The sequence below is a fragment of the Cynocephalus volans genome, chromosome 10, assembly GCF_027409185.1.
Source record: "Cynocephalus volans isolate mCynVol1 chromosome 10, mCynVol1.pri, whole genome shotgun sequence".
NCBI lineage: Eukaryota > Metazoa > Chordata > Mammalia > Dermoptera > Cynocephalidae > Cynocephalus > Cynocephalus volans.
Window position 1 is genome coordinate 102,749,482 of NC_084469.1, and position 22,248 is coordinate 102,771,729.

The following is a 22,248-nucleotide window of genomic DNA, read 5'->3' on the forward strand; positions in this document are numbered from 1 at the left end:
CCAGGAAGTTCCATTTGTATCTCATTGGTGTGAACTGAGACACACAAGTTAACCCCCATCCCCAAACACACACGTGGACGCGTGGAGTGACCTAGCTTCAGACGGACACCTCCTTGAGGATCATCTTTGGCGCTGAGGAGCCGGTTCCTGTCCAGCCACAGCCAGGAGCCCTGTGTAAATCATGAGTCACCACCCAGGGTGGTTTATAGGAGAGATTTATTTGAAGAAATATTACAACATATAAAAACTACATAAAGTCTTAATTTCCACTCATACAGTGGTAGATTTGATATAATGCATAATAAAAAACTTTTAAAATCCAGAATGCACAAAGTACTGCACAGTTTGACCACTAAGTCATTAGTTGATAGGAAACCTCACAGAACAGCTTCATGTCAGCCAAGGCCACAAACACTGTGTACAACACATTTGAACTGACAGACTGACATGTTAAAAACACAACATCATCAGTGCATGTGGGAGACTCCTGGTGCCAGAAACAAGGGTGACGGGAGGACAAAACTAGTCCTTAGTAGCTTTCTCTTCCTTTATTTTAGCTGAAGGGAAAAAAAAGAAAAGTCATTCCAGGGTACAAATACAGCATTACACTAAGCCACAGGCAGGTATAACAGACACGTGAAGTTGGGAAATGTACAAACGCCCAGGTACCTCTAGTGTCTCTAAGTGGAATATTTGTGGAGACTGGGCACTCCTCAGAACTTCCCTAGAGGAGGTTTCCCAATCCAGGTGCTTGGGTTAGCATCGGAGGCAGATGCCTGCCACGTCAGCTTACTCAGCTGGAGCCAGGAAAATGGCCTGAGAGCTGACTGTTAGGCCAACGTGACCACGTCCTTACTATGTGCTGGGCCCCTGTTCACGTGCAATTCACTTAGTCTTCACAGTGGCCCCTCGAGAAAAACGGGGCAACCAGGGGGATAGGTGACCCGCTCGAGTCCCAGAGCCTAGAGTTTATCTAGTTGGCTGCCCCCACGTGCACATCCAGAGGGAAGTCAGGCCCAGGAAGACCCCCGCCCACCCACCGACCCATCCCTGCCATACCTGAGGCACTCTCTCGAGCTTTGGCCAACATACACAGCTTGATCTCCAAGCCAATGGCTTTGGCCAGGGGAGGTGGCACGGCGTTACCCACCTGCAGGAGGGAAGGAGGATGGTGCCTGATTTGGCACAGCCAGGACCAATGCCCAGGGTAGGGCTGCTGCCAGCCTCTGCTCAGAATAGAACAAGAATGACACGGGCACTAGGCCCCTGGGGAGTGGGTCCTGGGCTCACGCTCACTTGGACTCCCAAAGCCCCTCATCACAACAGCCCTCAGACCCTCCACCCGGACCATCCTCCCACCCCAACACCACACATCACTAACAGAGAAGGGGGCCTATAAAGGGCTTTAGGAAACTCTAAAGACAGATATGGAAGCCACCAAAACATGCTGAACTTCCAGCTAAGAGTGGATGCTTCTGGAGAATAGGATTGGGGGAAAGGGGTGAAATGGGCGTTTTCACTGGAATCCTGAGGCAATGTTGGGTTTTTAAGCCATGTGCATACGGTATTTCAATGGGAACATATTTAATCAAGAAACGGCCAACCCAACATTCTACACATCAGTTAAGAATTGGCTCGTTTTAACCTTTCGCCATAGTGACATTTAACCTGCTCCTTCAGTGTGTGTGGACTTTCCTCTGGGCTAAATCTCTGCCTTAGAGCTGTAAACGTAGCGCGGTCTGACTCATGGGCTCCCTCGGCCCCAAGGACACAGGCGCTTGGCATGGCTGTCTCCATTGTGAGTGCCTAGTCTACTCGGCTGACAAGCTCTGGTGTTCAGCGTCCCCTCAGAAGTGACTGTCTGTGTGGCGCTCCCTGTTGGACCACGCTCCGCCAAGTGGCCTCTCCTGTCCACTCACCTGCCGGTGCTTGTCCAGAATGTTGCCAAACAGCCGGTAAGTGTCTGGGAAGCCCTGGGAGCGGGCGCATTCCCGCACACTCACCACACGGTGCTGCTCAGGGTGGAGCACGCGACCCTGGGGGGCGAGAGGCACAGTGGGGCAGGGAAGCCAGAGCAGAGCCCACATGCCATCAGGATGGGGGGAAACTATACCAGCTAAAGCCCAGCTTCCACCTTGGCTGGAAAGCCTGTCACCATTGGCACAGAGGGGGCAGGTGGCGAGTAACACCGGACCCTGAGGTGCCTTCCCCATCCACCTATGCCAAAACAGGCCTCCATGCAAAGCACAGGGCTTGACCCCCGCCCCTACCTGCTTGCCCATTGGCTCAGGGTTGGTGACAGTCGTGCTGAAGAAGCCGTCCCATTCAAGCCTCCCGTAGAGGCCAGCCCAGTGGTTGTGCCTGTTGCCAGTGTGGGGTAAGCACCAGGGGATGAGAGTGTTGAACTGTCTGGCTACGGGGTCGCAGGCTTTGCCGGCTGCAAGAGAGGACCGCCATGAGGCTGCAGTCATGGGACTAGACAGAGGCACAGACTGGATTTTGGAGTTTCAGGAGGGCAGAGACAGCACCTGCTATATGCAGAGCCCATCCAGGGACAAAGCAGCCAATGGTCTCTGTTCCATGGGCACAGATCATATTACTTAATGCTTAGCAGCTGTTTACCTGGGGACACTCAGGCTCGGTGTGTCTGTGCCCTACCCAGGGTCGCTGGGTTAGTGAGCAAAAGCCCCAAGTGGCTGCTGCTGGGGACACCCCAGGAAACGGTCCTCCTCCCGCCAGACCAGTGGACCACTGCAGGGGAGCACAGTACAAGGCAGCCCCACCTTCCACACAGGAGCAGACCCCACGGAGAGCCCCCAAGCTGCTGCGGCCATTCTTCCTGTCGTGGTAGGTATACCGGAGCTTATTGGTCATGGTGCCATCAGACAGCCGCACCTGGATGTTCGGCAGGTCACGCCAGTCGGAACCTGGGGCCAGGGGAATGTGCCGCATGCGGGCTGCCACCAACTCGCTCATGTCCTGGAAGAGCATGGAGGACCCCACGTGTCACTTAGCATCCGAGCATTTGTGATGGGCTGGGCACCATTCTAGCACTGGGAACAACATGGTAACCAGGGACCCTCATGGGGCTCAGATCCCATTGGAAGCAGACAGACTCGGGGATGACACATGTGCCATGAAAAGGAACAGGGAAAAGGAACGGTGCAGGGGAGCAGGGCAGGGTAGGAAGCAACTGACATCTGAGCTGAGCCCGCAGGAGGAGGAAGAGGAGCTGGCTACATGGAAAGCTGGGGGAGGGCGCAAAGGACCGAGGTGGACACACCTGGGAGAATATGCGAAGATGAGTGGTGAGAGGGTGGGCAGTGGACAGACCCCACTCCGGGCCTGTCCCAGGACAGCGAAGTTCTGACCAATGCTTTACCTGACTGTGGGGGGCCAGAGGAGAAGCAGGGGACAGTGAGGAGTCAGGGCTGGGAGCCAGAGAAGATGAGGGTAGCTTGGATTAAGTGCCAAGGGCAGAGAAGGCAAGAAGCCAGGGGCTGGGCACTGGCAGAGAGGATCCTGAGGAAGGAGCTGGCTACATGGAAAGCTGGGGGAGGGCGCAAAGGACCGAGGTGGACACAGCTGGGAGAATATGCGAAGATGAATGGCGAGAGGGTGGGCAGTGGACAGACCCCACTCCGGGCCTGTTCCAGGACAGCGAAGTTCTGACCAATGCTTTACCTGACTGTGGGGGGCCAGAGGAGAAGCAGGGGACAGTGAGGAGTCAGGGTTGGGAGCCAGAGAAGATGAGGGTAGCTTGGATTAGGTGCCAAGGGCAGAGAAGGCAAGAAGCCAGGGGCTGGGCACTGGCAGAGAGGATCCTGAGGAAGTCTGGAGTCTGGGAGCAGGTTCCACTTCCCACCCAGAGCCTTGGTAGCTGGGTGCAGGACCCAGCCCTCAGGGAGACATTACCTTACAGATGTGGTCCCTGAGGATGGGTTGGTACTGCGAGCCCCGGAGCTGCCTCTGGAACCAGGACTGTGGCTCCCCGTTATAGGAGATCTCTGGTGCTGAGGCTCCATTCCGGATCTCAGGGAGGTCAGACATCGTGTCCCGCACAGTGATGGTTCGGAACGGGCCTGAGCTCAACCTGCAACGCAGCACAGCAGACAGTCAACACCTCTGGGACACACACTGCTACTGTCCCTTCGTCACAGTGGCCATACCCCAACTGCAGGCATTGCCCTCTCCAGAAATGACCACCTGGCTTGGAGGTCAGAGTACTGCCCAGGGCCACATAGCAGCATTCTTTGCTCAGACTCCATCTGTGAGGGGACAAGCCGTCGTGTGGGCCCTGCTGGCAACCGCAGCCAGCCACCCTGCACGTGGTGTTTACGCAAGGGATGGACGTGGGGTCAGGACATGACTGAAGGTGGCAGAGGGCTGGATGCAGTACTGTCTGCTCCTCGGCTCAGGCCTTTCATCAGAGGCCCCCGACACCGAACCCCCCCAGATGAGGCCCACAATTAGGGGTGAGCAGCACCTCCTACCTGGTTATGTTGCTGACAAACTTCTTGTCGTCCACCACCACACTCAGCTGGCAGGCCCGGGGCGCAAACACGTGCAGAGGCTCTGGGAACAGGGGGAGCTTCTCTCCAGGGGCTGCAGCCAGGATGATGGCCCGCCTCCGCGTCTGGGCCACGCCATACTGACCGGCCTGCATGTGGGAGGGCCAGACACACGCCCACAGTCAGCGAGGACCCCGATCAGCCAGACCCAGGGCCGGAGTCAGCAGCACCTGGCTCTCAGGATTGGGCTTGCTGGTACTAAGCTCACCCTTAGAATCCCTAGTTACCCCAGCAGGTTTGCTCCTAAGACGAGAAGATGGGACCAGATGAAAAATCAAAAGGAGCTGACCCTGTGTGGGGCCACTGGAGAAGACAGAAATGAACCCCACTGGCAATTCCAGTGCTCTTTGGAGAACACCATAAGGGACCTCAAGGTCTTAGCCCTTCTGGAGGAGAGTGGCCGGGGGAGGCCAGGAGCCCTGCCACCTACTGGACAGCTGTGGCCACAAGGGACAGAGGACACACTGCCAACAAGGCCTGCCTGGTGAGCTGGAGACTCCCTGAGCCTGAACAGAGGGCCAGGTGGCACTGGCACTCGCCCACTTGTCTGGACACTAACTTCTTTGTGGCCAACCTCATCCTCCCATTTTGGCGACTGTTTCGGTTTCAGTTATGCCCTCAACTACTGAGCAGACAGAGTGGGTGCTTTCTTTGCAGGTCAGGCCTCATTCCCACTGACCAACCCATGCCTGTCCCTGCAGATGCAGCCTCCAGCAGCCACCTGGGGCCCAGCCCACCGCCTTCTCTGGAGGTTTGTGCACACACACGTTCCCCAAGGAAAAATGCTCGTTTTTAAAGCCTACCTAATGGTTCAGTCGAAACATCCCTGTACTGATCTTGCTGCCCCCTCCACTCTGTGGAGGTCTAACTGTTCCCCTGCATTCCATGGCCAGCCCCTACCGTTCCCCATTGAGGGAAGGAGCTGGAAACAACGCCACAAGGAGCCCCTGCTCCTCCAGGCACAAGAGAGAATGCTGCTCTAGAGAAGACTCCAAGAGGTGGGCTTGATGGGTGCCAGCTCTGTGTGCTTTAGATCTAAATTCTGAGAGCACCATGGCAGTGGGTGCGGGCTCAGGCCTTTGAACCCTGTTTCTGATTAAGGATGGTCTGCCATAGTCCAGGGGCTGCTAGCCCTGCCACTACTCTCCTGGCCACCCCACTGGCCACCTTTGCCCTTGTCCCCACAAGGGCCCACCTGCAACACGCCGAAGGTGCACTGGTAGCCCATGCGGACCAGGCAGCGGAGGGTGAGCTTCAGGACCATGGAGCGCTTGAAGGAGACAAAGTTGCGGACATTCTCCAGCAGGAAGTACCGAGGCCGGTAGTAGTCACAGTAGCTGTGGAAGGCGGGAGAGATTGCACGAGTCACCCCCACATGTGGAGGGAGGAAGACCCACTCCACCAGAAGCCACTCCCATGTTAAAGAAGCTGTGCCCCCAACTCTCCAAGTCTCCCCCTAGAGAGAGCCAGGCTGTGAATTTCCTGAGCACAGAGAGCAGATGTGTCACCTCAGACAAGGCATGTCACCTAAGCAGAGGGGCAAAAGTGAAACCAGTCACTGCTAACACGCGGCCTAGCCAGCATCTCAGCCCTGGGGCTGGCTGTCTAGTCCCTTGTGGGCAGCAGTAACTCAGTGGTGCTTCTCCCTGTTTACCTGAGGAAGGAGACCACCAGGGAGTTTTTGAACTTGGAGTAGGTGCGCGAGTTGAAGCGGTTCATGCCACTAAAGCCCTGGCAGGGAGGCCCCCCGCACAGCATCTCCACGTCGCCCTTCTGAGGCAGCCGCTGGCCGCGGGCGTTGGTGGTCTCCCCCGCCATGACCAGCTTCAGCAGGACATTGCAGTCCTCTGTGAACACCGTGGACCCAGGGTTGTTCAGCCGGAATGCCTGGGCCGCAGGGTCCCACATCTCGATGGCCCACAGCGTCTCAGAGATGCCTGGCAGGTAACAGGGCAAAGGCAGCTTTGAAGGGCCGGCCCGTGGCTCATTTGGGAGAGTGTGGTGCTGATAACACCAAGGCCACGGGTTCGGATACCTATATATAGGGATGGCTGGTTACCTCACTTGGGAGAGTGTGGTGCTGACAACACCAAGTCAAGGGTTAAGATCCCCTTACCAGTCATCTTTTAAAAAAAAAAAAAGGCAGCTTTGAACCCTCCTGAATGGGGCTCTTGAATCGGGAAGGTGACCAGCAGCAGGAAGTTCTTTCCAGCAGAACCTGCCTGATTCAGTTTTACTAGGTGTCCAGAGACAAAACCTACTGGCACTTACCTGCTTGATGGAAGCCTTCCGACAGTCCCCCACAGCCTGAGAACACATCCAGGGTCCGCAGCTTGGGCAGCTTTATTTCCATCTCTGGCTCACTCGGCTCACATGTTTGAGACTTGGCCCTGCCTTTGCCTGGAGGGGACAGGCCACACATTAAATCCACTCGTCAGAGAGTCTTACACGCCTGCTCTCTTACACGCCTTGTTAATGCAAAGATGGCCTCCTTTTGAGTCGTCGCAGCAAAGCACGAGGGAAAGGCAGAGACTCCCAGAGTCGATAACATCAGAGGCTGATCTTTTACACTAAGTGACTCACGGTGACCTTGGGTTACAGAAGAGAACCTTGAAGAGAAACCTCTGGATGGTGACGTACCTTTGCCCTTGCCCTTCCCTTTATTTCCAGGGCTACGGGCGTGGTTTGGAGGATCTTCAAAGGTTTTGCTCTTTGCGTTATAGGCCTGAAAAGGAGAGAACCACAGTAGTCTGGCGGGGAAACGCACTGGGCCCCTCTCTAACAAAGACTACTCAAGAAGTTAGTTTGATAAACAGTGACTTAGTGTCTCCCTAAACAGGGCAATAATCAATAGCCACCAATAAGAGTAGTTTGATTTCATTATACTGGGAACTTTAAAAATATCCATTCTATAAATAGAAATATTTTATCTGGCTGACACTGAAATTCCTGCTATTATAAGTCCCTGTACTATTCATTCTAGAGACAGGAAGAAGGGTTATGCCAAGAGACTGATGTCTAATTAGGCTATCCAGACTAGAGGCTGAGAAACAAGGACACATATCATTTTAACACAGAAAAGCCAAGCTCAAACAATTTAGGAGTAATTAGCTTGATCAACAGGCTCCTGGAACCTCTGTAACCAGGGCCATCTGCAAGGTCCTGTGGGCCTGGCCTGGACACGGGTGCCTGGCTAAGGGACTGAGGGCAGGGCTGCGTCTCCCAGGGGAAGGGGCACCTTCTTCCAACTCACACTAAGACACTGGTCAGGCTAATGGAGACCACATAACAGTCCTCAAGTAAACTTTAGTTGCACTATTGTATTTAGTTGTATTAGGAAATTAGTAAAATTTAGATGCGAAATGTATCCATTTTGGATCACTGCATTTTTTTTTTTTTTTTTTTTTTTTAGCTGGGAGTGTTAAACCCCAGAAAGATGTGAATGTCAGATTCATACTGTGGATAACTCTGCAACAACTAAAGCTTTGCAAGCACCGCCTGGACCTCCTGCGAAGGCTTGCGCGGAATGGGTTCCTGTCAACCAACTACCTGTTTCCTGTAAAAGCCAAAACCCCAACGTCAAGACTGAATGTTAAACCTTGAAGTAGTTAGTTCAGCATGACTGACCAACAACAGTGACCACTGAAAGTCAAGCATCTTATAAACTAGCACAGCTAAGAGCCCAACTTTTTCGCACATCTGTCAGGGAAGCCCTGCCCTCCAGTGACCCCAGACACCACCTCAAGGAAGTAGAAGCGGTCTGGGCCACCCGCAGAGTAGTCCTGGAGGCACTCGGGCAGGTCTTCCCCGTACTCCACGGTGCAGCGGCCCTGCACAGCCTTGAAGTCCACCACAGCGTCCTCGTCGCTCCAGTAGAGCAAGTTGATGTCCGCGTGGTAGCTTGCTGGGGTGGACTTGTGAGTGTTCTCAGGCCTGCAAGGGAACACGAGGCTCAGTAGGAATTCTCTTCTGCTTTGAGCTTACAATGATTACATGAGATCACATTCCTGGGGTGCTCAGTGAACCCCCAGGCAAAGACCACGTCCCCAAGTTAAGTCAGCTTGGTATACCAGCCCCTCACATAGCACCTGACACTACAAATGGAATAGGATTCCTTTCCAAGAACACCCAGAACAGTCTGCTTGGTCCTTACTGCCCCAGCTTAGCCCAAACAGCCCATCCCTGAACTGGGAACTTTGGCTGCTGCTTCCTGTTAGAAGCTTTTCCAAAAACAAACAAAAAAAGGGGGGTGTGTGTGAAGCTTTCCCAGAGCTTCTTTTTCTCGCCTACACCATTCAGACCCCTTATTTTCTTTCCCGTAGGCCTCATGGCTAGCTTAACATCAGAACAGCCAGGTTAAGCAACTTTCCCCCCTTCTCCCCCTCCCCTTTCCCTTTTCTGCTCCAGGAACTGAGCAGGGAAATTCCTCTCCTGGGAAAGGGTAAACATGACCAAAGGAACATCTTGTGGGCTGCAGGAGCAGGGTTCAGGCTGGAGCACTCTGCACTGATATAGCAGCAACACTAATTAGAAGCCTATGCCCTAACCAACCATGTGTTAGCAAACTACAAGGGCTGTGTCACCTTGCATACCACTTATATCGAAATGACCCATTATTCTGCAGAACCCTCAAAGGCTTATAAACCCCTGTTTTCCTTTGTTTGGGGGAACTGATCTGACTCAGTCTCCCCTCCATGTTGGTGGAAATAAAGCTGCATGGCTGAAATGGTGCCTGGCTCGGGTCTCTCTCTCCCTTTTCTCCATCTTGCTGAACCTCACACTGATTACAGACTTCAGAAAATCTTTGACAGACGTCAGCTAAGAGGTAAAGCAAGAATATACCTCTCTGTACAGGTTAGTTTCAGGCTAGCTTCTAATCACTACCAGCTACTTGGATCTAAGAAAAAACTGATTTAAGCTAAGAACTTGGGAAAAGTAGAAAGAAAAACCCCAGAAACAGGAAGGAGGGCCTGGGAAGGGAGGAGGACAGGGTGGAACCTGGACAGTCATAAATGAAACTTAAGAGGTTCTCTGGGGATGCCTCATGAGCTCAGGACATTCCACCCCTGCTTTGGCACACTCTGGACTTCTGTTTAAAGATTTCTTTTGAAGGATGGCAAAAGAAAAAAAAAAAAAAAAAAAAGGTTTCTGTTGGAGAAAGGGCTCTGCAGCTTAAAAATAAGGACCTAATAGCTAGGACTATGAAATTATAATTATAGTCACTGTCAGTACCCCCCAAATAATCAGAAGCCCTTGGAAAAACAGCTACCTCTACCTAACTCTTAAAACACAACTGAGGTGCTGTCACAACCCCGTTTGAGTCAGAGCCTTCTGTAAGAGTCTGCAGCATCACATCAGAGTAGAGGCCTTGGCCAACCTGTAAAACTTGTTGATCCTGATCTTGATGTCTGTCTCATTGGGCCTGCCATTGCTCTTCTTGGTGCAGAAAATCTCTTTTATCCGGCCAATGCGGTAGGGCTCGGGGGCGTCCAAGTTGCTGCCTTTGATGTAGTCAGAATACTTCCGGTAGTGCTCTGGGTACAGGTCTTCGTCCACAGGCTCCTTCCGTGGGCGTTTCACAGGGCTGGACAGCTTGATGCTATAGAGAGGCAACTGTTAGGTATAACTGGATATTCAACCTTAGAGGAGTTAGTGCAGCATGACTGACTGGTGACAATGACCATTGAAAGTCAAATATCAGAAAAAAATACCAGGGCTGGCCAGTTAGCTCAGCTGGTTAGAGAACAGCCTTAGAAAACCAAGGTCATGGGTTTAGATCCCTATACTGGCCATCCATCCAAAAATTCTTTTAAAAGTCTAACACACCTTTTAAGCTAATACAGCTAAGTGCCCTTAAAAAAGACTTAAATTGTGGTTGACATTAAATCTCATTCATAGCTTATTCACATGTTCCATCCGCACTGCTTATAGTGGCAACTAAAGCTACTCAAATATACTCGAATATCCCCAGCTCCCTGCCTCCCGGCCACGTGGCATTTGCACTTCCTGGCGTGACTGGTTCCGGTCAGTGCATGTGAGCAGAACTGCTTGGGGAGCATCCAGCTGCTTTCCCTGGGCTCGGAGACTAGCTGCTTCTCCCCCCCCCCCCCCGAGACTAGCTGCTTCTGAGGAGGCTGTGGCAGCTCCTCAGGAGTACTAGATGGAGTTCCCTGAGGAGCAAGTGAGACGTTGCTGTGGTTTTAAGCCACTGCAATTTTGGGGTTGTCACTGTGGCATCACCTATGCTATCCTGACTGAGGCACCAATCTAGAACCGATGCTAGCACCTCACAGGGAAGGGGATGTGGGGTTTGGGGCAACTCGAATTTGGTGGACTGCTGAGGGAAAGCTGGGTGCCTGATTTGGCTGCTAAGCCCATCTGGCTGCATCCTTTGAAGACTGTCTGCCATTCAGGGAGGCAGCTGACTTGAGAGGCAGCTCTGAGCATCTGTGCTTGACTCCCGGCTGGGCCAGGAGAACCCAGCCAACAAAAAAAACCAAGGACGACCGGCGCCAGACAGGGTGACATGCCCCGATCATGCCGAGGCTGGGAGGACCCCACTTTCTTGTGTTTCATAATCCAGAGTAACTGAACTGAGGACACGAAACAGGTTCCCCCCAGGACTCCAGAAAACTAGAATTGCAAGTCAGGAAACTGAACTAAGTTTGGAAAATGTGGGTTGGAATTCCAACCACGTACTTGTTCTTAGAATCAACAAAGATAGACCAAATGTGGGAATTATCTGTGGCTTTGATGTTTTTCCCTAAAGAGCCTGACCCCTGATATGTAGAGACATCTTCTGATGTAATTCCCATTTACCAAGAGGAACTCACATTTAGGAGACCTTTACTTTAAGCAGGTGCTATACAAAGCACTTTTCTCTCCACTCATTCAATCCTTAGAGCTCTAGCAAGGGAGATACCACTCTCCCCTCCTATACACAGGCAGTGGGAGAAGGGGGCTCTTGGCCCAAAGCCCCATGCTGGTCAGAGGCGGAGTGGGGAGGGAACCCAGCTGACTCCAGCACTCTTAGGCAGTGGGTTCTCTCACTGCTCGCAGACTCCAGCCTCACTCTGCAACTGAGTTACAGCTGGTCTACACTGGACAGCTGGGCACTATGTTTGCCACAGATGCTGATGTGATGGATTGGGCAGCAGCTGGGACTGCAGGGTGCCAGCTTTGTGCAAGGGGACATCGCAAAGCCAAGTGGCACTCACTTGAAGGTGAAGGCCTCAGGAGGCAGGTACACACCATCGCCCACCCGATACTGGATACCGTTCTTGGTGGCTGAGCTGTAGAGAACCCGGCTGTCCAGGTCTTCAATCTGCTCCAGGACCCGGGGGATTTCTTTTTGCCTCATTTCAGCCAGACGGGCACAGCTTGCACAGAACCTGAAGGAACGAAGGACAGAAACAAGGCCCTGAGGTGGCCAGAAGTGACTGTAGCAGCAGTCGCTGGCATAACTCAGAGGCTCTGGTGACCACAGAGAAAACATTTGCACACAGTTGAAGGGACTGGCTTTCTTGTACTTCACGTTCAAACTTTGCAGGCACTTATTTGGGACCAAAGCCCAGAGACAGAACGCAACCCAAGAAAATTATAAGCCCATTTCATTTTTGAGCCACTGATAGAAAAACCCTAAGATGTTAATGGATAGAATCTAGAACATAAGAAAATTATAAGCCCATTTCATTTTTGAGCCACTGATAGAAAAACCCTAAGATGTTAATGGATAGAATCTAGAACATGGTTAAGAACACACTGTGAGCAAGAATGCAAAATGGTTGGGTGAGAAACTCAAAACAGAGGTGGCTCGTACTGTTCTTTCTATAATGGCTGAAAAGGTATTTGATTTTTTTTTTAGCATTATGCTTGATTAATAAGCCCTAAGGGAGAGTTGGAGACTCCAACAGAGATCAAGCCAAAAGCCAGCATCAGGCTGATGGAGAAACACAAAGTGCCTCGGGGAGCACTCCCTGCCTCCACCCTGTCACCCGTGTGCTGCTCTGCAGGCGCCAGCTGCTGCTTTTAGTCAAAACAAGCGAGGTACAGAGTGAGAAGGCACGGGGGGGAGGTGCGGGGGGAGGCCGTCAGCCAGTTAGTTGGTTACAGTGCAGCGTTACAGCACCAAGGTCACGGATTCAGATCCCTGTACAGGTGCAAAAAAAAAAAAAAAAAAGGAAGACACAAGGCACTAAATGTTAAGAAAAGGTCCTCCCTAAATGCAGACACCTACTAGTTACAATCAAACAGAGCACAAGAGCTCAGGTACAAGAGAAAGCACCTCAGAAACGGAAGAAAACCTGCAAGATCTGCAGTGTGCACACACTGAGGAGCATGCAGAGTACTAAGGTACAGAGACACATCCTGCTGCTGGATGTGGAGACTTCTTATAAAGGTGACTTCAGGTTGTCAACACACTTGAAGCAATCCCATCAGAGTGGGGCTGGTCTGTGGCTGGCACAGAAACCAGGTGGGGGGAGTGGGGAGCAAGCCTACCAGATGGAAGCACGCAGAAAGCTAGGGTGATCCACACAGAACGTCGACCTTGAGTGTTCACAGGACAGCGTCCTAAGGAGGGGACAACCGAGTCCCATCCCAACACTCACTTGTACTTGTTGTCCTCTGTCGGCTGGGTTTTGGGAGGAGACTCGAATCTCGCATAGTCTTGGTCATACCACAGCTGATAGAAATAGGTCTTCCCATCATCGTTGTCCCCTGCCAGCATGGACTCGGGATCCAAGCCTCCCTTTGGGGATAAGAATGTGTGTCAGCTGTGACCCCGTATGGTGAGGCTGGGACACGCGAGGGGCGCCGGGCACTCACCTCCATGGCCCAGGTTTCTGAGGGAGCTTTATAAACAACCTTCACTTTGCTGTGGATGTACGAAAGCTGCATGTCCTCACACTCATCTACCAGGAACAGCTCCAGAGGGTCCGATGTGGCCCCAAGGACCGTATCTGTCCCAGCGCAGAACCAGTGGGCATGAAACATCTGTCCATTGCTGCTGTCCTCCCACAGTGCTGTGACTCTAGAATCGGCAAGAAAGTTCTAACTTGACCAGCAGATCTGGGACTGAGTCTACCTGAGGGAACTTGTAGCTTTTTTTGGTTTTAATTTAGGGCAAAGAGCTGCTGCTGATATTCTGGCAAAATCAGCATCTCCTACTTGTTCCTGAGAAAGTGTATGCTGAAGTCAAGATAAGGGATGGATACAAACCTGGCTAAATACAGTGGTTTTGAGGAGTCATCTGGAATGACAGAGACACAGTCCCCCACTTCCAGGGTTTCTGCATCAATGCACACCTTCTTATAATAACTCTTCTTCCCATCAGTCTGCAAATGAGAGAGTGTAATTTCAGGTGAGGATGGTTTTGAGGGTCCTTACTGGGCTTCACTGGCGTGGGCCTTTGTAACTTTATATAAAAACGTGACTCAGTGATGTCATTAAGAAGTCACGGGGGCTGGCCGGTTAGCTCAGTTGATTAGAGCGTGGTGCTGATAACATCAAGGTCAAAGGTTCAGATCCCCTTATCAGCCTGCCACCAAAAACAAAAAAAAAAGTCATTTACTCTACCAGCAGGCCTGGCTACTAAACAGAGCACCCACCTCCCCTGGCTGGAGCCAGCAGCAAAAGGCGCTCCCATCTCTCCCACCTTGGCTCTGCACTTTGGTGCCAGCCGCAGCTCAGGTTCCAGGATTAGATTTCAACATGACTGACTACTCCTGACTCCTTACCGTGGCTCGTGAGGCCACAATCTGACCCAACTCTCCCACTGCCCATCAGCTGTGGCTCAGTTCACTCCAGCCACACTGGCCTCCCACCTTTCCCCCAAGGATGTAAGTTCCCTGCCACCCCAGGGCAGTTCTTTCCCAGACCATCATGGCTGCCTCCAATTCAACCTACTAGGTCTCAGCTCAGATGTCACCTCCTTGAGTCCTCATGGCCACCAGCCCCCCCCCAGCCCTCCACCCTGCTGGGCACTCATACTACCTGACAGTACACGTGCCTGTCCTCTCACAGGGTGTAGCCTTGTCCGGGGCCTAGAGTCGCACCCAGCAGGTGGCAGGCCTCACATGTATTGAATGAACCGACTGCATCTTTGGTTTAGGGACATCAGAGAAGCATCTGCTCTCAAGCTTTGAGAAACTGACCCTTAAGACAGGTGGGTGGCCACAGAACAACTGGGAGGCTATCTGCTAGTGCCCCAAGAACACCCACTGCCAAGCCAGAGGGGGCTGTGACATCTCTTCAAAACAAGCTTTGGAGGCTAATCCACCTAACGCCTTCAGAATTATGTCCAATGCCCATTTTGGAATATTAGGGAAACCAAGTTTTATGGGTACAGACAAAAATGCCTTTTTGGTACATGGCCATGAGACTTGGCCCCTTGGCCAGTCCTATTCCTCTTGCAGAGCAAATGACCAGGCTTCTTGGCTCCAGGGCTCGGCTGCTGAAGAGGTCTCTTGGCAAGACACAGGAGACAGCCGGCTCATCAGTAGCACGGCAGTAAGCCAACCGGGAGCCTTCTCCAAGGATTACCTTGACAGCTTCTCCAACCCAAGAGATCCGATTCTTGTTCTGTTTCTTTTTCTTCCCCTGATGCATTTTTTTGGGTGATGGCATCTCTGGGATATTATCATCGACTTCCTCGTCATCATCTGCCTCCTTCATGGCCATATTGGGACACCTGCAAAGTCACTTGTTATAACTAATGCCCTCTCCCCGCCCCCCTTTTTTTTGCTGGCTGGCTGGTACCGGGTTCCAAATCCATGACCTTGGTGTCATAAGGCTGTGCTCTAACCAACTGAGCTACCTGACCAACCCTAACGCCCCCTTTTTAAGTAAGGCCAAGTAGGGCTCTTTTAGCCAAGTAACAGGGACAGGTCAGGTGATAGCAGCAAACTAAGGAATCCTGTCTGCTCTACAAGTTTCAACCCAGCTGTCCCACACCAAGTGGCCCCTGTGCCATGGTGCTCTTGCCATCAGCTGGCATTTTCCTCTGCCACTAGAAGAGAGATCCCACCTACCTCCTCTCCTGGCAGGCCTGCTTGCTCCGTCCACTGCCACCAAACTTAACCATGTCCTTACAGGCTTTACACTTTCCACACTCGGGCTGCTGACAAACCTAAACAATAGCATGAAAAAGATGAATCAAGTGGCCATTATTAGCAGTTAATAACCAGTAATTTTTGGTGAGTTATAGTTTTTTAAAAAGTGCATATTCAACCCCATAAGAAGTATGATAAATGAAAGTTAGAAACAAGACACTATTCCTACCCTCCAGACTGGCAAAGGTCAAAAGCCAGCCAGGTGGTGTGGGGAAATAAGAACTCACACTGCTCAAGGGGCAAACTGATAAAACCATTTGGGGAGCACCCTTCTACATCAAAGTTAGTTATAGACACCCACACTCAGCAACTGTGCTCCTAAGTAGAGACACTTACAAGAAGCTTTGTTCCAGGGTGTTGCTGCTTTATTTGTTAACACTGAAAAGTTGCCTATCATTGAAGAATAAGTTGGGACATTCATATAATGAAATAGTACGAAATAGTTAAAATGGGTTAACTAGATCTACCTGTATCAACACATATAACTAGTATCTTACGCATTTTTGAAATTTTTTAAGTTATAAACATTGGGTATACATTGCTAAATGAAAAAAAAGGCAAAAAAAAAAAAAAAGAAGCAAGAATGGTAAGGATATAGAAATTCCCATCAAGTGAAATAAGCCAGGCATAGAGGGAAAAATATCACGTCCTCGCTCATAAGTGGGAGCTAAGAGAGAAAGAAGGAGAGAAAGACCACAGTGGTGCTTTGGACTTGCAGAGGGAGAGAGCATACCTAGGGTGGTGGGGTGGGTGAGCAGGGAGGGAGAGGTAGGTCAGGGATTAATTGGGTGGGGGACATGGGGAATAATCACAAGTTGTGGTAATGGGCATGCTGACAGTATTGATCTGGCCATCACATCTTGGGCATGGGTAGTGACGGTCAGCCTTGTACCCCATGAATATACATAATCAATTAAAATAAATAAAAATAAAAAGGACTTTTTTCAAAAAAAACAAAAAACAAATTCCTGTTAAGGGCACCACTGAAGATGAAAAGAAAAACTCCGAAGCTGGCATGAAGCATGAACGCCACTTGGTTCTGAGGGCAATTGTTGTATTTCTGCATTCAAGGGTTGGTCCAAATTAAAGTGAAATAATACGGGCTGGCCGGTTAGTTCAGTTGCTTAGAGTGCAGTCTTGATAACACCAAGGTCAAGGGTTACGATCCCCGTACCAGCCAGCTACCAAAAAACCCCCCAAAAAACTTATATAATAAAGTCAAATAAAAGATACCACAATATACCTTATCTCTGGGTCATAGGATTAGGGAGTTAAGTCCTCCAAAGTGAAGCCTATATATATATATATATATATATATATATAAAAACATCACAGTAAGAAAGAGGCCTTTTAAAGGCCTCAACTCTAAGTGGGATAAAGCCCCCACTTTCCCAGGGAAGGGAAGACAGGGCAGCTCCCGGGAGGGCTTTCTCCGCTCAGCAGCAGCCGGGCCTGTGTGGTAGCTGCTCCCTCCAGGACCTTCAGACACCCAGAGATACAGGCAGAGGAGACGCCTCCAAGGACGCCAGGCACGTTAGTTCATGACAGTGGTGTCAACAGCAAAGTGCCGGAGCATGCCTCACTTGACTTCTGTCCTATTTGTGCTATGAGGCACGTGGGTTCTCTAGACCACTAACTCTGTCTCCCAACTTCTGTTTAGGGGTCACATTTGAGCAGTGAGAGGCTCAATCCACAATGAGAAAGGGAGCTCCTCAGAAAGGAGGCCAGGAGCCGCCATCTCAGGGGTGCAGAGTCTGGCGCAGGTGAGTTTACCTCACAGACGCCACACCGCCGGCGTTTAAAAGTGTTCTCCTTGTCTTCTCTGTCGTCCTTTTCAATTTGCTCTGCGAAGAAAGTGTCAAAGATCTGGTAGACCAGCTTTGTAGTCGTGGCTTTCGTGGGTCCTTTATCCTTCTCCTTGGCAGGATGCCTGAAGGTCCGACGTCTTTCGGCTCGCCTGGGAGAGAGGTTTCCACCATGTCAGCACACTGGGGAAGAGGACACAGGCAACTCTGCCTTCTCTGGTCTCAGGTCTTCGGTTTTGCTCCTCTGTGTCCTTACCTTTTTCCCAGGGTGACCCCAGCCAACTTGATCAGGTCCCTCATGCAGGGAGTCAGGAAAATGGGCTGCTCGTCACTGTCCCCAGCCTCGTCATAACTCTCTACCTGTTCCACCACAAACTGGGCGTGTCGAAGGAGAGAATCCTCCGTGAATCGGTTCAGGTTGAGTCCAGGAGGAGGAACAGTGGTCTTTAAAGAAACAAAGACATCAGAAGTTTCTTCTATGCTTACACAAAACTGTTCTAATCGAACTGAAAAACAGTTTCTGCCAATTCTGGACATGAGTTTTCTAGCAACCTCTATATTGTGTATAAATGGGGATAAATCCCAAACTGCCAAGAACCTAGGCCTCTCACCTCAATCTTATTGATTAGGTCTTCATAGGTCGAGTCGGGATTGTTCTGCAGGAACTCGACCACTATCTTACTTATGTAGATCTTCTCCTTCATCAGCCCAAATATCGGTGCATACTCTGGGCAGGGATTCATCAGAATGTATTCGGCAAACGCTGGAGTGAACAGATGACATTTTAAAAAGCAGTTTGAGCCTGATGGCACCTACTGTGGCCACAGGGCAGGGATGAGTCTATCAAGCTTACAGAACAGTCTGTCATTCCATGCCCAAATGAAGTATAATGCCTTATAGCTCATTCCGAAGTGGCCTAAGCCAGCTGGAGAATGGAGACTAGTTAAGGGAGCTTTCACTGAGCTCATCACTGGTTTTTGAAATTCGGTCTGGGTTTGAGTTGTAAGAATATGACCTACTTTTATAACCTGAGGGGCAGTTCCAGGGCCAGTTGTAACTAACGGGAGAGGCCATCCCAAATAAATCCAGTATAGTTCCCACATGGTATGTTCTCTTACAAGTCTGCTAAGACTTCCCACCAGAGCCCAACCAACCCCCAGGAAGGACAGGAGTGAACACCCCTTTCAGATCCCAGAACGGCCTACAACTGGCCACACACTTACAGGTACTGAAACCAATGAGGGCCTTTTCCCCTCCATCAAAGCCAGTGATCCACCATTCATTTATGGGGCCAAGATTTTTGCCATTAACGCCACCTAATTGCAGAAAAAGGAGAAAAAGTTTTCCAAAAGGAAATAGAATAGGAGCTATCACTCACATCCGAAACGCAGGAGGGCTATGTGGCACTCTGAGTGCTTAGCTTTTTTTTTTTCTTTTTGGGCAGCTGGCCAGTGTAGGGAATCTAAACCCTTGACCTTGGTGTTATCAGCACATCCTAACCTCCTGAGTTAACCAGCCATCCCAAAGCTGACATTTCTTATCAGCCAGGTGGCCTTCAGAGCCATTTCACTCTCAGATGTTCATGGCACAAAGTCTCAAGCTCTAACTTTAACGGGCAGTGGTTCCAGTTGAATATTGCTTTGTATGTTTTATTTGTTTTAAAAAATCTATCCAACACATAACCCCAGAACATTCCACTTACCTTCAAGGGATGGGTTGTCTTCATATATTGGTTTTGCTGAGCCAGAAAAGTAGAGCTCAACATTCTTCTCAATGAGGCCAGTGTCGATTGGGCACAGATGACCATGCTTACAGTACACGCTAGACAGGAAACAAAGAGGTGCTCACTAGCTGACCTGTAGAGGTGGGTCACGGCCCAGTTGCCATCAGGCACAAGGTGACGGGGCCATGTACGAGTCCTAGGCTCAGTTGTCTTTTTGGTTGCCAGAATATTAGATTAGGACAGGGTTCTATCACCCAGTTTCTACCTGATTCTCCTGCCCATGCATCAAGAATACATGTACCGAGAGATGAGCAAGACTGACAGAGGGAGAAACACTGGCTTCTAGAACATATTCTACTCACTGTTGTACAACCACCACCTCTATCAAGCTCCCGAACATATTCATCACCCAAAATAAAACCTCACAACCACTAAGCACTCACAGGACACTCCCTCCAACCCCCAGTCCCGGGCAACCACCACTCTGCTTTCTGTTTCCATGGATCCACCTACTGAGGCTATTTCACAGATGGCTGATTTTGTTCTGTGAGTTGCACCTCAATAAAAAAATTGGTTTAATAACAAAAAGCAGTATGAAAAGAGGGGTGCACCAGGGGTATGGGAAGGAGGGACTTCTGCCTCCTTTGGGCGTTAAATCTCAAACACAGGGCATCTACAGTTCACTGGCCAGACACTCCTTGACATTTGAGAACATGTTCCTAAGTGAAGAATCACAGAAAAGCAAGATGCAAAGTTCAAAGACAGGAAATGGGGGTTCTGCTTATTGGGGGCCTGCTCATGCTGGCCTCAAGGACTACCATTCCCCACCAGCAGTGCTATGCCATCCCTCAGTGTGCCCATATGGGGTCTGCACAGGCCCTGGAGAGCACGTCACCCCCCACTCCCCACACACACATGGCCTAGTGCTGGGGACACCAGACATGCTCATCCTTGAGGCTCACAAAACTTTTAAAAAGTTGACTGCCAGGCTGGCTGGTTGGCTCAGTTGGTTAGAATGTGGTGTTGATAACACCAAGGTCACAGGTTCAGATCCCTGTACCAGCAGCTGCCAAAAACCAAACAGACAAAAAACTGAACACTTCAAGCTGGGCTCCCCTATGTGCCAGGCATGGTAGACAGACAGTACACGCTAGACAGTGTGCCCTCAAGACTTAAGGTCCTGGGGAAAAATAGACACAGAAGGACAATACATATATATATCAAGGGAAGCCTCCAGAAAGGGAGGATCTAGTTCCCAGGCTGATGGACCATTTCGAGGCTCTCTTTAGAAGAGACATTGGAGAAAAGCTCTAAGTCCCAGGCAGGGGCTGGACCCTCTGGAGCTCATGACTTGTCTCTATCCACCCCTTTCAGGCCAAGCACAGAGGTACCTAGAGTCCCTAGGTACCCAAGCAGGCTGGCTCCAGTGGCCTGGGAAGTGTGTCCTTAGTGCCACCATCCCACTCCACAGGAACAAGGCTACAGCAGTCCCCGACGTAAAGAGGAAGCAGAGACATTTGGGACTGTGGCAGCCCCAGCCCCAGATCCTGGCTCTCTCTGAGGCTCTGTCCTGAGGAATGCCACAGGAAGGCCCATGGGTGTGACCATCACCTCTATCTGCCAAAGCAGCATGCTTCATTTGTGCAGGTCAGAGTTCACGACCCTGCTTTGGGCCAGGCCCTGGGGATCGTGGTAGTCGGATGGCATCTGATCTGGATCCAAATCCCCATGCTGATGGGGTGTGCATAGAGGCATGACCATCGGCCAACTGCATGGGGGGCATGTGGATCACTGGAGAAGCAACACACTGGGGTCTGGTCCCAGCAGGCATGAACCCCCCCATCCTGGGTGGAGAAGAGATGGTGGGAAAGACTGCCCAGGAGCAACAGCCACCTGGAGCTTCCAACAGGTGTTCCTAAGAGGCTCCCCCGTCCTCTTCTCAAGGGAAAGGAAAAGAACAAGGCCGGAAAGGAGGTAGGTCTATTCCTGGACAAGCCGTTTCCCACAAAGAAACAGGTGAAGCTGTGAACAGATGCACTGACAGTGAGAGGGAGCAGAGCAGAACCAGGGATGCCACAGAGCAGGAGGCCTCTGCCCACTCAAGGGCCAAGGTGAGCCTTGGCCATGGCACAGCCAGACACAAGGGCCTCCCTGCAGAGAGAATGCTACAGTCACTGCCACAGCCCACAAGGCCCAGTGTGACCTGCCCCTGCCCCAGCCTGGTCCCTGCTTGCTGATTATACCCCCCACCAGTCACCTGGACCCAGCTCCCATGCCAGCCACACTAGCATTGCCCCCTCCACAGCCAGCCCACCTCTGAATGGCGGTCCCATGGTCCCTGCCCCCACCCCCAGCTGCTCCTCCCTCAGCTGTCCCCTCAGATGGTCCTTTTACACCACTGAGGTCTCTACTCAAGTCCCTGTCCCTCTGTCCTCAACAGAATGTCTTTTTCCCACCCGTTCTCTCCACTCACCAGGCTTGTAAAATCTGCGGTAACTGCTATTACCTCACAGGTGTCACTTGTTTGTTTTCTGTCTCCATGAAGGCAGGGACCTGAGGGGCTGTACCCACACCACCCAGGGCAGTGCCCAGCACAGGGCTGCCCTCATGTGAATGCAGGACCTTCAAGAGGTGCACAGACTAAAGGCTTGACACATAGTTTTAACAACCAAACCAAACAAAAAACAACCAGCAAAGGTCTACTACACCTTCACCTTTGTGGCTCTTAACCATGGTGTTCACAGCTTAAGAAATGTTGTAAGTTAGACAATATCCTGGTGAAGTTCTTTATTAAGACCTTCAGTGTCTTCAGGGAAGTGCCTTGTTTTACAAGGCAGCCGACACACACACACACACGCACATGCACACGCAGACATAAGCGCACACACAGACACACACGCGAAAAAGAGTATCAGTTACCTGAAGCACGTCAGCTTGTGTTGGGGAAGAGCCTCGTAACTCTCAAAGCCATCTTCGTTGTCATCGAAGATGGACAGTTTCTCATTTGTCAACATCTGTGGCTCATCCAACTGAGGGAC

General features: G+C 51.1%; 1 protein-coding gene across 5 annotated transcripts in view; it reads right to left on the reverse strand.

Moving 5' to 3' along the window:
* Positions 1-201: 201 nt before the first annotated feature.
* DNMT1 (DNA methyltransferase 1) overlaps positions 202-22,248 on the reverse strand; it is a 42,205-nt gene continuing 20,158 nt past the window's right edge. For all 5 annotated transcript variants that reach the window (XM_063109589.1, XM_063109590.1, XM_063109593.1 and 2 more), the window contains 25 exons: positions 22,130-22,239; positions 19,190-19,308; positions 18,711-18,803; positions 18,099-18,250; positions 17,744-17,931; positions 17,456-17,639; positions 15,602-15,699; positions 15,114-15,261; positions 13,791-13,906; positions 13,398-13,602; positions 13,181-13,320; positions 11,789-11,962; positions 9,949-10,170; positions 8,312-8,504; positions 7,212-7,296; positions 6,843-6,971; positions 6,226-6,508; positions 5,767-5,908; positions 4,494-4,660; positions 3,916-4,093; positions 2,784-2,979; positions 2,271-2,437; positions 1,920-2,036; positions 1,060-1,150; positions 202-557 (listed from right to left, as the gene is read on the reverse strand). In XM_063109589.1, the coding sequence (XP_062965659.1) occupies positions 523-557; positions 1,060-1,150; positions 1,920-2,036; positions 2,271-2,437; positions 2,784-2,979; positions 3,916-4,093; positions 4,494-4,660; positions 5,767-5,908; positions 6,226-6,508; positions 6,843-6,971; positions 7,212-7,296; positions 8,312-8,504; positions 9,949-10,170; positions 11,789-11,962; positions 13,181-13,320; positions 13,398-13,602; positions 13,791-13,906; positions 15,114-15,261; positions 15,602-15,699; positions 17,456-17,639; positions 17,744-17,931; positions 18,099-18,250; positions 18,711-18,803; positions 19,190-19,308; positions 22,130-22,239 (3,732 nt within the window). In that variant the 3' untranslated portion in view covers positions 202-522. The remainder of the gene's footprint in view (positions 558-1,059; positions 1,151-1,919; positions 2,037-2,270; positions 2,438-2,783; positions 2,980-3,915; positions 4,094-4,493; positions 4,661-5,766; positions 5,909-6,225; positions 6,509-6,842; positions 6,972-7,211; positions 7,297-8,311; positions 8,505-9,948; positions 10,171-11,788; positions 11,963-13,180; positions 13,321-13,397; positions 13,603-13,790; positions 13,907-15,113; positions 15,262-15,601; positions 15,700-17,455; positions 17,640-17,743; positions 17,932-18,098; positions 18,251-18,710; positions 18,804-19,189; positions 19,309-22,129; positions 22,240-22,248) is intronic.